General features: G+C 44.1%; 2 protein-coding genes across 2 annotated transcripts; both read left to right on the top strand.

The window, feature by feature from the left end:
- The first annotated feature begins 1,096 nt into the window (after positions 1-1,096).
- LOC128472080 (TBC1 domain family member 24-like) lies at positions 1,097-8,574 on the top strand. The gene is made up of 7 exons (XM_053454141.1): positions 1,097-1,196; positions 3,067-4,087; positions 5,280-5,438; positions 5,787-5,850; positions 5,977-6,075; positions 6,894-7,209; positions 7,650-8,574. The coding sequence occupies exons 1-7, from the start codon at positions 1,151-1,153 to the stop codon at positions 7,793-7,795; spliced, it is 1,851 nt and encodes a 616-aa protein (XP_053310116.1). The 5' UTR covers positions 1,097-1,150; the 3' UTR covers positions 7,796-8,574.
- Positions 8,575-8,846: 272 nt separating this feature from the next.
- CFAP52 (cilia and flagella associated protein 52) lies at positions 8,847-14,320 on the top strand. The gene is made up of 14 exons (XM_053454140.1): positions 8,847-8,963; positions 9,870-10,069; positions 10,375-10,511; positions 10,627-10,755; positions 11,105-11,204; positions 11,383-11,499; positions 11,577-11,677; positions 11,828-11,998; positions 12,337-12,485; positions 12,794-12,939; positions 13,052-13,203; positions 13,419-13,521; positions 13,845-13,956; positions 14,049-14,320. Exons 1-14 carry the CDS (start codon positions 8,900-8,902, stop codon positions 14,222-14,224), a joined length of 1,857 nt encoding a protein of 618 aa, XP_053310115.1. The 5' UTR covers positions 8,847-8,899; the 3' UTR covers positions 14,225-14,320.
- The last annotated feature ends 1,222 nt before the right edge of the window (positions 14,321-15,542 follow it).

Raw genomic sequence — 15,542 nt, 5'->3', positions numbered from 1 at the left:
CCTCATCCCTCAGGGAATTTCGATTCTGGCCCAGTGAGCTTGCACTCTGGTGATTTAACACTGGACTCGGTATAAAGAATCCTGTCCATCCTTGTAACCCGATTACCGTGATCGGAGGATTCAATACCTTGCACAAGGAGCTTACTGTCTAACGGTGCAGTGGGAAACGTACGGCAGACTGTATATAAGGATTCCACAAACTAAGAGCAGCATGCGATTCTTTACATCGGGAGGGGGTAGTAGATAAGTGGAGCAGCCTCCCAGTAGAGGTGGTAGAGGGTCATACAGTGAGGGGATTAAACATGCATGGGATAGGCATACAGCTCCTGAATCTAAGACGAGACCAGCAACTGATTACAGCAGGAGAAAGGGGCGGCTGGACGGGGGCCGAATGGGGCCGATCCGCCGGCATACTCACTATTTCTTTCTTTCTAAAAGCTCACCTGGTCCCAGTGAGCTTACACTCTAATGGACCACCCCCCCTGGTCAGCAGATAAATCACATAACAGAACTGCCAGATCTGAGCGATGATTGGAGTCTGTTAAAAGAAAAGCTCTATTACTATTACTATTATTATTTATTGTTTTATGTAGCGCCATCCTATTCCGTAGCGCAGTACAATCAGCTATGAAGGTTGCGCAATATTAGTGAATACCGTTTTAGAACGTGGCTTGCGAAATGGAGAAGATAAGAGAAAGCCACCCAGTCCGACAGGTCGGAAACAGGGAGAGTGACGGGGCGCCCTCACAAAATCCGTGAAAAGATTAAAGGAGCAGAATTGCGAAACTTCCCCCTCTTCAAGGGCAGTTGGCGAAGGTGAATGAATGAAACTGTTTATGTTTTTTTCCGCAGCCCACACGATTAGGAAGAAGGAGAACATGCAAATAACCAAACTCTGTTTGCAATAAATGTTCTGTCCTTGGAGCAAGCGATCCGCCTCCCTTCCCATCTTTATCTTTGTCAGATCTTAATAACAACAAAAATAAAAGTAGGGATTTTTTTTTTATTTATTTTTTTTGTAGGCAGGTATGGGCCGACCCACAAGCCACGGGGTGGAGTGGAATTGGTAGAAGCCTGTGCTTTATAACATAAAAGTGCTGCCTGGCAGCTGCTATTAAAGACATCCTCATCTGTGCATCAGAGGCTGAACATGAGTGTCAGACCTACAGGGCAGAAATCCCTCGACACCGATCACGGTGAGCAACAAACTCCTTTTTATATTTAGTTGAACTTTATATATATGACATGCACGTGTGTGTATATATATATATTTTTTTATTTTTATTATTTATATACAATTCCATATATATCTATAAAAATATAAAATATATAATAATATAATAATAATTTATATTATATATATATATATATACACACACTTGCATGTCATTTTTTTATATATATAAATATATATATATATATAAATATAAAAATATATAATAATAATTAATTATATATATATATATATATATATATATATATATATACCGTATATATAATTAAATTGTGTAAATGTATTGAGTTATTAGAACAAAATAAAAAATATATATTATGTAGAAAAACATTTGGGGGGATTATATACAGTATTCTGTTATTTATTTTTTTACAAAATTCCATAGACTGATTATGTTACTGAAGAAATTCAAAACGTTTTCTAAAATATGTTTTTTTTGGTTTATTGGAATTAAGTTTTAAATTTTCTATAAAAATGTGGGGGGTTTTTTTGTTTTTTTTTTAAATACTGTTTTTTCCAACGTCGGGTAAAACTGCCGTTACGTGGAAGTGGGGTCTTCTCTTGTATTCCAGGGAAGCTCTGCAGCCACGGAGGTATTTAGGGGACCTTTATGGTTCTGTTCCAAGGTGTCACGGGGCAGAATCAACAGATTATTAGCCCTCGTGATATTAAAATGATAAATTAGAACATTCAGCCCCCATCGGTGACTCTTTGTAAGTAGATTTGATTGTATTTCTTGATAAATGGTCTTGGTCTTATCTATGTCTTCATTTGCCTAATATTCCTGTAGTTGTCCTTAGCTAACCCGGACCAGATCAGCCCCATCCGGCCCCCGTCTAGTCGCCTGTTTCTCCTGCTGTAAAGACTCAAACCTTAATCAGTCGTTGGTCTCGTCTTAGATTCAGGAGCCGTACGTCTATCTCATGCATGTTTAACACCCTCACTGTATTACCCTCTACCTCTTCTGCTGGGAGTCTGTTCCCTTTTTCTACCACCATCTCATTAAAAAAAACTGATTGTCGCCAAAAATGAAGAAACACTCCAGGGAAAAACCTTGTTCTGTCATCTGAGTTTCTGACATGTGGGACGCCATGCTCCACAAAACATCACATGCAGAGTGACATCCAAACGTTCACATGATGTTTTTCGTAAAAGCTAGTGTAAGATTACATGATTACTGTACGCGTGATTTCAGTGACATGCGCAAGGTCACAATATGACCTCAGACGCACCGTCGAGGGTTGTTATGACTTGTTTTGGGTAAGAGTTTCTTAATTTGCAGTTTGTGTCATCAGGTTGTGAAAAGAGTCACTGTCCACAGCCACAGACACTAACAGTACCCCGACACTCCAAACCAAATGCGTCATTAAAGGGACAGATTTATCTTGGAGGTGGCTGGGGGGCAGGCTTTGTGCCCTATTGCGGGGTGTTTGTGTCACTGATGGGCATTTATTAGAAGATTAAGATTTTATTTGCCCCGTTTTATTTATAAAGCAATTTCATTCTGTTTCTATACACATTATCGGGGGGGGTAGGGCTGTAGAACCCTGCGATCCCCTCATACCCAGCAAACACTCTGACCTCCTAGAAAAGAGGGGCATTAGGGGGGAAAGGAGGGCATCAGGGACGGGAAGAGCGGTATCAGGGTAGGAGAGAAGATTCAAGGGTGGAGAGAGAGGGGCATCAGGAGAAAAATAATGGGCACAGGGAAGGAACGATATTAGGGGTGAGTTTTATATAGAGGTCTTTGAGTTATTTGGGTTTTTTACTTGCAAAAACCCCGTCCCCAATGATTTTTTTTTTTTTACTTCACGTATTTTCTAATTCTTCAGATATGTCTTGCGAGCTCCCGCTTATCATTATCCCAGAAACAGATGTTTGGGACATTGACGCCACCTCATACACCGACTGTGGCCATTTCGTCGACTGGGACCGATTCCCATCTTTGACCCAAGAGCGATGCTCTTCGCCGGCAGAGCTTCCTCAGTTTTTCAAGGACCTTAAACGGATGGCTAGGGAAGGACAGTGGGCCAACAACAAAAGCCTTCGGGCAGAGGCCTACAACCAAATCATCAAAAGCATCCGCTGCCGTGTATTTACACCGGACGCCACTGTCTATCATGACGTCTCTGAACGTCTCTTTGGCAAAGGAGGCGTAAACGACCACCCTTTGCCCGATTTCTTGGAAGGATGTCTCATGCCCGTCTACTGTCTCAACACTCGAGGGGAGACGGCGGTGAAAAAAATTCTCATATGTATCGGAAACCAGTATCCAGATATCACCTACTGCCCCACCTTGCCTGCCGTGGTCGCCCTGCTGTTGCACTTTAGCGAGGACGAGGCCGAATGTTTCGAAAGGGCCTGTCGTCTTATCTCGTGCATAGATCCTCATAAATGCTACGTCGACCAGAGCTTCTTGGCCCACGAGGCTTCCTGCATGACCTTTGGGGACCTAGCTAAGAAATATTGCCAAGCTGGGCACAAGTTCATCACTACCAATTCTGAAAACCCAACCGACATCTTCTCAGACTGGCTGATGTGGGTTTTTGGGGATTTGCCCTTCGAATACACCATCCGAGTCTTCGACGTCTTTCTTCTAGAGGGTAACAAGGTGCTCTACCGAGTGGCGTTGGCTCTCCTGAAGCAGTACAGAAGCCAAGTGGACTCAGAAGTTCAGGATCTCCAGTTAGACATCCAATGCTTTGTAAAGAATATCGCCGACCATATTTCACCGGAGAAGCTCTTGGAGAAGGCGTTCAGCATCAGACTCTTCTCCCATAAAGAGATGTGGCTCCTGCAGATGGCAAACAGAAAAGCGTTGTCCCAAAGAGGCATCACTGTCATGCAACCAAGGTAAGCCTTCTCCACGTGCCACGAATCTGCCCTCTATCAAACTGAAAAATAGGTCCACGTTCCATGAAAACACCCCTTATAAAACCTACAGCTGTTTTGTGATTGGTGTTCGGGATTTTTTTTTACCATGGTCGGTGACCAGAACAATGCAGGATGGAGGATGCTCTGATATAAAGAAAAAAAGAGCTAAAATAGAGAAAAGGAGGAAAATAGTCATTTAACAATACGGAAAATGAGATAAAAAGGGGCTACTTCAAAAATATATGTCAAAAAAGGACCAACACTTCCTAAACACTATACATAATATAAATATATATATATATGCAGATGAAGAGCCATTGTTTAACAGAGAGAGGGAGAGATCATTAAGGCCGCTGCTCCCATGGTATATGTTTAAGGTCGGGTTCTCATACTTATATATTCCTTTTTAATCACATAGGTTTATTTAGTGAAGGCGTAGGGTGCGGGAAAAGGGATCGATCTGCTCAGGGATTCATTAAAATTACTGAAAGAAAAGGAATTCTGTATAAACCTTTAAAATTCCACCTGGAAGGCCAGTTCCAAAATGAAAAAATATTAATATCTTCTGCAAAGATCTAACATCTCCCAGCGTTTGGTTTGTAAACACACTTTAATGATCACATTTGGTTCCAGAACCTGAAATCTCTCATATTAGTTATTTACAGTTTCAACTAATCAGCGGCAGCCAATCACGTTTCTGGGACGTGGCGCCAATCGCAAGGTATTTTGGGGCAAACAAATACCGTCTTCTCTAAAAATAAAAAATAACCCCCGCCGAGATGTTATTAAATACGGCAGCTGCTGATGTGGGTAAACAGAGCCGCGTACACAACGGACCATAATTATCCCCCCCCCCCTACGCAGAGATACTTTGTTTAAGGTGACAGCAGGTCCTGGGCTGACCGGGCGTCTCTTGGAACATAGAACGAGGCGCCTTCCAGGAAAATATCAGTTACAGGTAGACCAGCCTTGGCCAATTCACAGAACCTGCCAGCAGATCGGCCCCATCCGGCCCCCGTCTAGTCTGCCCATTTCTCTTGCTGTAAAGACTCAAACCTTAATCAGTCGTTGGTCTCGTCTTAGATTCAGGAGCCGTATGTCTGTCCCATGCATGTTTAATACCCTCGCTGTATTACCTACATTAATAAAATGCTCTGCCGTCCTCACGCAGACAGACAGCTCATATGTCGGTGGACATGATGAATTTTAACTCCGAGATCATCACGGCCCAGGAGATGAGGGTGCTTTGGTCCTGGATTCCCGAGAGATTTTCCTTGTATCCTCCGGCCCTTTTGTTTTCTACCCTGGAGCACGGATACAGCCTACAGAGGTAGATGCTACGGATCTGATTTTGTAGATACTTTACGTCGACGCAGAACTGGTGTGAAAAACATAGTGTTTTGGGATTCTAGATTATGTTGTATTTATGTATTATTATTACAATATTATTATATTATTTATTAAGCGCCAACAAATTACATGGCGCTGTACAATATAATTGGGGCAGTTAACTCATACATAACAAATATACATTAATGCAGAGAGACACATCAGGGGTTAAGAACCCTGCCCTTGAGCCATATAGCCCTCTCTATTACTAAATTAACCCCAGTTTTGGTGGCAATCATTGTTATAATTGTGTCCGCGGCCACACGCTAATAATACGCTCCCCCGGCAGGTTTTATTCACATTGTGAAGGATCAGAGCCGACCATCTTGCTGATCAAGACTACGGCAAACGAGGTACGTGCCGCGTTCCCAGGAATACATTTTAACCCCCGCTAGTCCTAGCTGGGGGCATTTCCATGGTAGGATGGTCCATGCCATGGTGGTGAGCTTCCTATACGTTGACGTCCCATCTCCTTGCAGGTCTGCGGGGCTTTCCTCTCTACGGACTGGAGCGAAAGGAAGAAAAGTTGTGGGCAAGTGGCCACATTTTTCGGCACGGGAGAGTGCTTTGTCTTCACTGTAAGTCCTAATATCCATTTCAGGAATCCAAGGAACCCAATATTATTTTTTATATAGCGCCATCCTATTCCATAGCGCTGTACAATGAACTATATCATCCGTATACATTTGTTTGTATAAAGTTTCATTATTGGCTCGCTTGATACATGTTTAAGTCTTATATCCCATCTCATATTGTGCGGCACCCCGTGTCGTGGAGGCAGAAAGCAGAATAAACTGGCCTATACAGAAAATTTACAGTAAATTAGTCTGAAGAACATTTGGAAGTTTATACTTAACTTTAAGTTAGTTTGAACTTGTTTCAACAGCATCTCCTGGGGCAAAAACAAGGCTCCTCGTAAATGGGTTCATCTCCAAATTCTAAATGGAACGTACATTTCATTCCTTAAAGTAAAAATAACAGGTTGTTTAATAAAACATCTGAAGGATCTGACCTCCTGTATGTTAAAAAAAAAAGGAAAATCAAGGTTTATATTTTGTTTTGAGGAAATACGTCCATGGACCTCTCCATCGACTCGAGTTGGAGGTCCCTTTGATCAGTAGTTAGGTACAATGTTGCTTTTTAGTTACCGTTACGGCAAAGGCAGGTACGCTTCCATAGACAGAATGGAATCAGAACAAGTTGGTCTATTGTAGGCATCTTAAAAATCCATGACCAGGCCTTATCGGGTACGGATTTCATAAGCCGACATTCCATAGTAAGAGGAAAAGGTGATCAAAGTTCTCTATGCCTATCCTGAACGTTTAATTTATATATATTTATATATAAGCACGGATATAGGGTTTATTTCAGTGCTTTAACTTTATTTCCCTCGCAGGTTCGTCCGGAAATGGAGAGGTATGAGTGGGTGGTGGTGAAGAAGCCAGAGATGGGAAAGGCTGCCCCACCATCACCTCGGTCCCGACCTCGTTCGTATTCCCACGGATCGCGCCTCTCGCCTTCCCCTAAGTGCCCATCCTCGCCGACGATGTCCTCTGCCCCTAGCAGTCCATCCCAACTGTCAAACTTCCTGTCTGTCCCGGGAGAAGTGCAACCTGGACGGCTCTCCCCGTTCCTGTCGGTCCGACACTTCCAGCTACCGTCTAAAACGGCATCCATGTTTATGTCTGGAAACAATCAAGGCATAATAATTGGTAAAGATTCCGCAATATCCTTATACAAATAGAACCTTCCCATATCCAACTCACAGTTAGTCGTTGGGTGACGGGTGGGTGGGGATTTAAAGGGCCAATCTACTTGTTACCAAGACAACTGAAGATTAAGGTTAAAGAATACTTAGCAAAGATGGAGGAAAGAGTTGTAGACTCCAAAACAGAATGGATGTCGAGGAACCTGTGGATTGTATCAGGAGATAATGAGGAACTTTCAGGTTTTTGAAGGACGTTTAGCTAGGACTACATGAGGAGCCCTTTCGGGGTTGTTGTAAATCCCACGACTGGACATATTTTGGGATCCTAAAAAGTTTCTCTGTGATGGGTATTAAATAGCTGAAGTCAAAACTTCTGTTCCTAAAATATTGGCCCAAGATGACATCACTATGAGCATTTTAAAGTATGCTTTTATGGTTTTTCAGGTGGTGGAGGAGGTCAAGCGCTGAACATCGATGCCGACCTGAACATCGGGAGAACTGAACACTGCGAAACATTCGACAATCCCCCACTTTGTGAGGAAAACTTCCACGTTCAGCACCTGGAGGTGTGGGGCTTCCAAAACTCCTGAGCTAAAAGAAGAGGGTCTTCCTGGATGAGTCCGATCACCGGCCCCTTTATCACCGAAGCCAACAACACCGAGAGGAAACGTCTTCGTAGAAGACAGCAGGAGCGGACGATGGGCACATGTGCTCCGGTGCCTCGTCCGGCATCATGATGTACTTTAAATATGTTGAGGGAACGCTGTACCCCAAGACCTAAAACATAACATTATACTTGTGGCCCTTAACAAACACAGGCAGACCCCTACTATCGAAAGGATATAATGTTGCCGGGGGGGGTTATTAAAGGGCTTTTTAACGACGCTGGTGAATTACCCAGTAATAGTCCGAGGAGACAGGTATTACCGGAGCCGCCTCCAAGGCCCAAACGGCTGGTTTCTACTGGCTTATTTTTATTTTTCTATGAAAAACACACAAATTTCGAGGTCACAGACACGAATAATCAATTTCATTAATGCTTTAACACGAATCTAGTTTGATAATTGTTCAGATTTATTCAAAATCGTTGTAATTCTCTCTCTTTATATATATATATATATATATATATATATATATATATATATATATATATATATAAAATGTATATAGAATGATATACGCACATGAGTATGTATACCCTCCCCAATAATTCTTTGTAAAATGTACGCTTCAATCTCTAGATATTCTGGTATAAAATGTATGTTTTGAGTGATGTATGGCCTAGCCTGCCCCGTGTACATAATTATATTCATTATTCATGTACAATGTAATAATACACATCAGCGTTGTTTATAAAAATATTTTTGATAAAGTCTAAACGTTTGTGAATAATTCATATTCCTGACTACAGAGTTTATTGTTATTATTATTATAATTATTATTATTAGAATTGTTATTATTATACAGAACACACACATTAGCCTTCTGTTAGTAAACACTGCTGAGGAGATTGTGCGCATGCGCAGTTGGAGCCCTTTTGCTAGCCTACGGGGCGCGCGCGTGCTGCTACAGAGCGAGGGGCGGTGCGGTCCCGTTGTCTCCATAGCGACGGGCAAACAGACCGAGTTTCGGTTGCCAGGAGACGGGAGGAAGCTCGGTGCAGTAGTTGCTCTGCTGAGTACCGGGACACAGTCATGGAGTCACAGAACCTGGACCAGGAAAACCAGCTGGAACTGGAATCCATCATCGGCTTTAACGGTGAGGGCGGCGGGGCAGGGGGCAGCGGGGTGGGAGAGGCAGTTCCCGGAGCCCCGGCACTGCAGCTGCTGTAGTGGATGGCTGGCGTTGTGGGAGTTGTATTCCATAAAAGCTGATGAGCCAGGGGCTTCCTATTCCTCTTCTTCAACTATAACTCTCACAATCCTCAGCCGGACCCCCCAAACCCGAGCTTGTCTGTGTCTTGTCAAATACTGGCTCAGTATCATGGGGTTTCATTCCTTTAGTGGATGCTATAAATATATTGGCCCCTGGGGGCCCAGTTCTGCTCTCTGCCATAAGGGCATTCTGGGCAATATATACAGAGAGAGGAGATGTGATGGAAATATTTAAAAACAAAACGATTTAACAAAGTCCAGGAGGGGAGTTTATTGCAAAGGAGGAGAAAAATTACAACAAGAGCCCAGAATTTAACACTAGAGGGTCAGAGGCTGAGATGGGAACAGCCTCCCAGCAGAGGTGGTAGAGGGTGATACAGTGAGGGTATTAAACATGCATGGAATAGACAAACGGCTCCTGAATCTAAGACGAGACCAACGACTGGTTTGAGTCTTTACAGCAGGAGAAACGGGCGACTAGACGCGGGCCCCTCCGGGGCACATGCGCCAATAAATTCATTAAAGGAGTGAAACCGAGCGCGTGGCTTCCGATCACCTCCCTGGGGGGAGTTACTATTAATGGTCGGGGGTCTCAGGGACAGATTATTTCTAGAGATCGGTGGGGAGGGGAGCCTGTCTTCTGTGCCGAGACTCGCAGTGTTTAGGAGATAATGTCCGTGATCTCGGGCAGAATGCATCACGGGACGCCGTTTCCTGAACATACCACGAGTGCAAAATGTGCAAAAATCCAGAAAAAAACGCTCTGAATATCTCATCTGCATCCCTTTAGGACACATATCGTCTGGCCTGATAAGTCACCCCGACAGGGAGCATCTCATCTACCCCCTGGGGTGCACGGTCATTATCGAGAGCGTCCAAAAACGTAAGCAGCATTTCCTCCAGGGCCACACCAACAACGTGTCCTGCGTGGCCGTCTCCAAAAGCGGCAAGTACCTGGCGTCGGGGCAGGTCACCTACATGGGCTTCAAGGTAAGGAACGCTTCGGGTGATCGTCTTGCAGAACACAATGGTGGCTGTTAGAGAATGTAGTTTAATAAGCGAGTTCGGAGTCTCGTCGTCACACAGAGCGTCTCGTTGTCGGTCCTCCAGTTCCGGTAACGGTCACAGGATGGCTCATTTTAACGGTGTCTGTGCTGATTAAAGAGCCGCCTGTGCCCGCTGGAGCAGAAATCCCTCACTGTCGGGGTGGGTTCTTGAGGACCTCATCTGAGAAGCTTTGATGGGAAGGTCTATATGGTGTCCTTCACCCCATCTGAACCTCCCCCTTGTTGCAGGCGGACATCGTCTTGTGGGATTACATCAAAAAAGAGGCCTGCGCCAAGCTGACGCTTCACAAGGTGAAAGTGGAAGCTCTAGCTTTCTCTCCGTCAGAGCGGTACCTGGTGTCACTCGGAGGACAAGATGATGGCAGGTATGTGACGTTAGAGGAGCAGTGGGTAGCATGGAGTCCCCGTGGATCTCCACGTCCTTCCCTTTGGAGTGGGAAGCGGTTGTCTGTGGAAAGCGCTTACATTCTCTTCTCACAGCGTTGTCTTGTGGGACGTGGCAAAGAGAGAAGCCATCTGCGGCAGCCCGGTTGCAGCGCTCAGCTCTGGACACGCTTTAACCATCGCCTTCTCCAACAATAGCGATGACATCTTCGTGACCGGTGGGAAGTAAGTTGGTCGAGCCACAGAGTGGCCTCTCTCGTCTATTGATCTAGCATCTTAATTAACATTAAACTAAAAAAAAAAAAGTATTTCAAGCGTGTCGAAGTGTAATCATACTACCTTGGAGTAAATAATAGAACGCCTCAGACTCAATCTCCAGTAGGACCTTTTAGATAACGAAGTGCTGGGTGAAAGGAGTCACATTGTTTGCCATAAAGCAGATAATAGAATGTTGGGTTTCAGGAAAACTTTACGTTGGCAACACAACACAAAACACAATTTACTCCGATAGCAAATGAAGCAGCCGTCTGTACAGAGAATAGAGTCTGACCTTTCCCCTTCTCTCGTTCTCCAGTGCGACCTTACGTGTCTGGGAGCTGGACCTCCCAAACAGAAAACTGCGCCCCACCGAATGTCAGATGGGGCAGCTGAAGAGAGTGGTCACCTGCCTGGCCGTAAGTACATGGTCGGCCATTCGCTGCCTCTTTCTCTGGTCTGAACCCTCCACCCAATTAAACCAACAGTACTTGGGCGAGTTGATGGGACCTCTGGAGACCTCTGTCAGTTCCGTTCTAGGAGCCGTCTCCCATCCCCACCTTACGCTGGTTCATTGACGTTTACGTATTCTCCTAGGTGGCGGAAGATGACAGCTGCTTCTACTGCGGAACCTCCACCGGAGACATCCTGAAAATGAACACGAAAACCAAACTTCTGAACAGCTACGGCCCTCAGAAGGACAGGTTCAGCCTGGTGAGCCACTGAGCCCCGCTCTTCGTACCCTGCGTTTGTTTCTACTTAAAGAAACTAATGAATTCCTTCCTTGCCAGGGTGTGACTGCTCTGACGCTCCTCAAGACAGGAGAGTTTCTCGTCGGATCTGGGGACGGCAAACTGTCGCTGTGCAAGGGACCCAACTTCAAAGCTATTAAGTGAGTGGCCAGATCTGTGCCGCTGGTTGTACCGGCCAAGCGCCTCACAAATTGAAATACTTTGTTGCCGCGTTGCCACCATTTTCATCTGTCTAGAAATCATAGGGCTGGCAGCTGACTTTTAATAAGCAGCCTTCTCTTACTTTATAGGTCCGTTCAGCTCCAAGGGTCGGTGAGCTCGATCTCTCTGCGAGGACAGGGTCATCAGTTCTTCGTTGGCACTGCCCAGTCACAGTTATACCGTTTTACGTATCCCGAATTCAAAGAGGAACTCATCTTCACCTGCCACAGCGAGGCCATCAATGACATTGTGTTCCCCTTGTAAGTAGAGCGGCAGATCCCGGCTTGTCAGGCTCCATTCAGGCTGCGCAGCTGCTGCTCTGTCTCGCTACAGTTCCCCTGTCTCGCTACAGTTCCACCTTTGCTGTAATCCATTCCTGGATTTCCTTATGCTCTGTCCTGTACGTCTGATTCCTTGATTCCAGTTCTGTTCTTAGCCTCAGCTCCTGTTTCCTTTGTAAGTCTTTGCCTAGTCCATACGCTGCCTGGTCCCACGCTAGGTGCTTGTGGCATCATTATGTGTACTTGAGGGGTTTTTAATGCACAGATTAGCATTACCTTCAATGGTCAATGGTGTCTAATTTTCCCCCTTTTCCCAGCGGAACCTCTGAGCTGTTTGCCACGTGCTCCAAAAATGATATTCGAGTCTGGCACAACACCAGCCAGAAGGAGCTCCTCAGAATCACTGTGCCCAACATGACATGCCTCGCCATCGAGTTCATGAGAGACGGGAAAAGCATAATATCAGGTAAGCGTTTCTACCACGGTTTGGACTTCACATTGGGTTCTATAGTGGATCTATGCCGAGTTTCACTATCTAGGAACTGAAGAAGAGCCCACGTGAGAGAACAATCAGGCTGATAATTAACGAATGTTCATCTGGTCATTAGAAATTCAGTAATTAACTCGGTAGAACTCAGGAATGCGTTTAGAAAATAGATCCATAACCATATGGTAATGTCCTGCGCTCCAATGTTATTATAAATATGGCAATAAAAATCCAAATAGCATTAAAATAAAGAAGCAAAGCATCATCTGACCGGTGTTTTTTTACAGCTTGGAATGATGGGAAAATCAGAGCCTTCACACCCGAAAGCGGGCGTCTTATGTACACGATAGAAAACGCACACAGCATGGGAGTGACGGCCATCGCTCCAACCAACGACTGCAAGAGGATTATAAGTGGAGGAGGAGAGGGACAGGTTCGTGGTTCATCCCAACCTCCGGGGTCTTCTTTCCTGCCGGCTGTACGTCATTTTGTTGTTGTTTATCTATTAAACGGTGAGTTAACTTGGTGACATTTCTGCTTTCTAGATGAGAGTCTGGGAAGTCGGTAAAGACCGGTGCCGTCTGGTGGAATCAATGAAGGAGCACAAGTCAGCCGTGACCTGCATCAAGGTGAAGAGCAACAATCGGGAATGTCTTACAGCGAGCTCCGACGGGACCTGCATCATCTGGGACATCGTGTAAGGACCTGGTCGGGGGACTCGTGACTCCTCGCAGATATAAGAGAGGCTTTAGACCAATGCTGCAGTCACGTAAAAATATATTGTATTAATAGAGTGTAAAACACGTAATAGACGCACACCCAGGCACTCTGTAATCCGTCCATTCATGTGAGTGACAGGAAGAAGTTAATGGTTTTTAGCGGTGGATTTTTTCATTTTTTCTCTCTTTTTAGTCGCTTTGTGCGGAAGCAGATGATCTTGGCCAATACGTTGTTCCGCTGCGTATCTTATCACCCCGAGGAGTTCCAGTTTATCACCAGCGGCACCGACAGAAAGGTTAGCTTGATAACCCAATAACAGCTCCAGAATGTCCGCCTTTTATATCATTCATGGATAGCCCTGGATCGCGTGCGATGGATGCTTTTAAAGTCCATTATGAGTCGCCTATATCCAGATTGGACCAAAGGGTTATCTCAGAAGCTGTTCACTTAGAATATCCCTTCTGAATATTAACGATGCTATACAGGCCATATTATTGGTGGTGTAGTAATTACCCAACCCATTGTAGAGCTTACAATCTAAATGGCTCAGTAATAGTCTAGCGGCCGGTGTTCACCTGCTGTTGGTTAAGGCTTTTAACCTTTTTCGATCCATTGCAGATTGGTTACTGGGAGGTATTTGATGGCTCTGCCATTAGAGAACTCGATGGATCCATGTCTGGGGCCATCAACGCGATGGACATCAGTAACGACGGAGCCCACTTTGTTACAGGTAATGATACAGCAATGATATTATATCATAATCCTGTCTCATCCCTCACTTGTCCCAGTCTTTACCCCGGCTGACTGTTTTTCCTGCCCCAGGTGGAGATGACAGGCTGTTAAAAGTCTGGGATTACAGCGAGGGGGACGTGACTCACGTTGGTATCGGTCATAGCAGCAGCATCAGCCAGCTGAAGATCTGTCCCTTCTCCAAGTGCATCATCAGTGTCAGCACCGATGGGGCAATTCTACGCTGGAAATACCCCCACCCAATATAACATCATCTTAACGTAATAACAGTGTATATTAACACGCAAAAGAAAATGAAGTTTGGATGGATCCGTAGGCCCTATTTATAGTTCAGATGTCAACAGAAGGTTAGAATGTCACGTGTGAAGGGTGACAATGTGACTTTGAAATGCTGACCCTGTGTACATTTTTTGTAATTAGTTCTATTAAAAAAACATGCAGTTTGTTTAGTTAAAGATTAAAGCCCTCACTAAAAACTATAATTTTTATTCTTTCAACACAAAGATCCCAAATGAACAAAGAAAATAAATGTTCCAGCTCAATGTTTAAAATGTTAATAAAACAGAAGACATTTATTTCACTGGGTTTGTGTTTTGTTTTTAATTCTTCTTAAAATACATTTGCTATTAAAGAAATTTAGATACACCTACATAGATATACAGTACATATAAGAGTTTCCATGACAGGGGAAATGGTAAATATCTTAAAGAAGGATCGGGGAAGCAATTTTGCGTTGCACTATGCACTTCCTGCTGTATCATACAATACCTTTTTGTTGTCTGGGAGACTGTATGTAGCAAAACTGCTTCCCCATGTGAAAAAATATTGGCGACCTTGCTTTCAAAGGGTTATAAAAAACGATGTATTGTTTCCAATACTATTAAAATAAATGACACTTCAAGATGATCAGAGGGTTCTGGGTGAAATAGATAATTGTCAGGTGAAAATGTAACAATACAAACCTGATATTCACTAAGGTGAAGCAGATTAGACGTCTCCTGATCTTTGCACACGAAGATAGTAGTTAGGGCTGGGTTTGGCGTGCAGGCCAAGGTAACTGCAAAGATCAGTTGTGCCACTGCTGAATTCCTTTTAGATCCACCTAAAAACCAGAGACCCCAGTGAAACCAGTGAAGACCAGCTTTATGAGAAGGTCTCTGTTGTAAAGAATGCATTCTAAAGGTTGGCCACTAGATGGCGCATAAAGTCTATAGGCTGAAAGCCAGATGTGTAATGTTTATTTTTCACCACTAGAGGTCAGTAAATAACCACATTCTGATATTCTGTAAACATTTTATTATGGCCATATATGGTGTTTAAAAACAATTTTTTTCTTTAATTAAGCAAATACCAGTAAAGGCCCATATGTAAAATTATTATTTAATAAAACGAGTTTTGGTATACAGTACAAAAATAATTTTGTTTCAAAGTCTCCCGCAGTGTCTCACGGGGAGGTAACAGAACAGATTTTAAGGCCATCAAAACTGTATCTGCCCCAAGCTTTCCAATCTGACCTTCCCACGAGATATCGGTGACATCTTAAACCTATTTCCAGACCCTCAGCCC

Source organism: Spea bombifrons, chromosome 13 (assembly GCF_027358695.1).
Source record: "Spea bombifrons isolate aSpeBom1 chromosome 13, aSpeBom1.2.pri, whole genome shotgun sequence".
NCBI classification, from domain to species: Eukaryota; Metazoa; Chordata; class Amphibia; order Anura; family Pelobatidae; genus Spea; species Spea bombifrons.
This window is presented reverse-complemented; position numbering and strand designations above follow the sequence as displayed.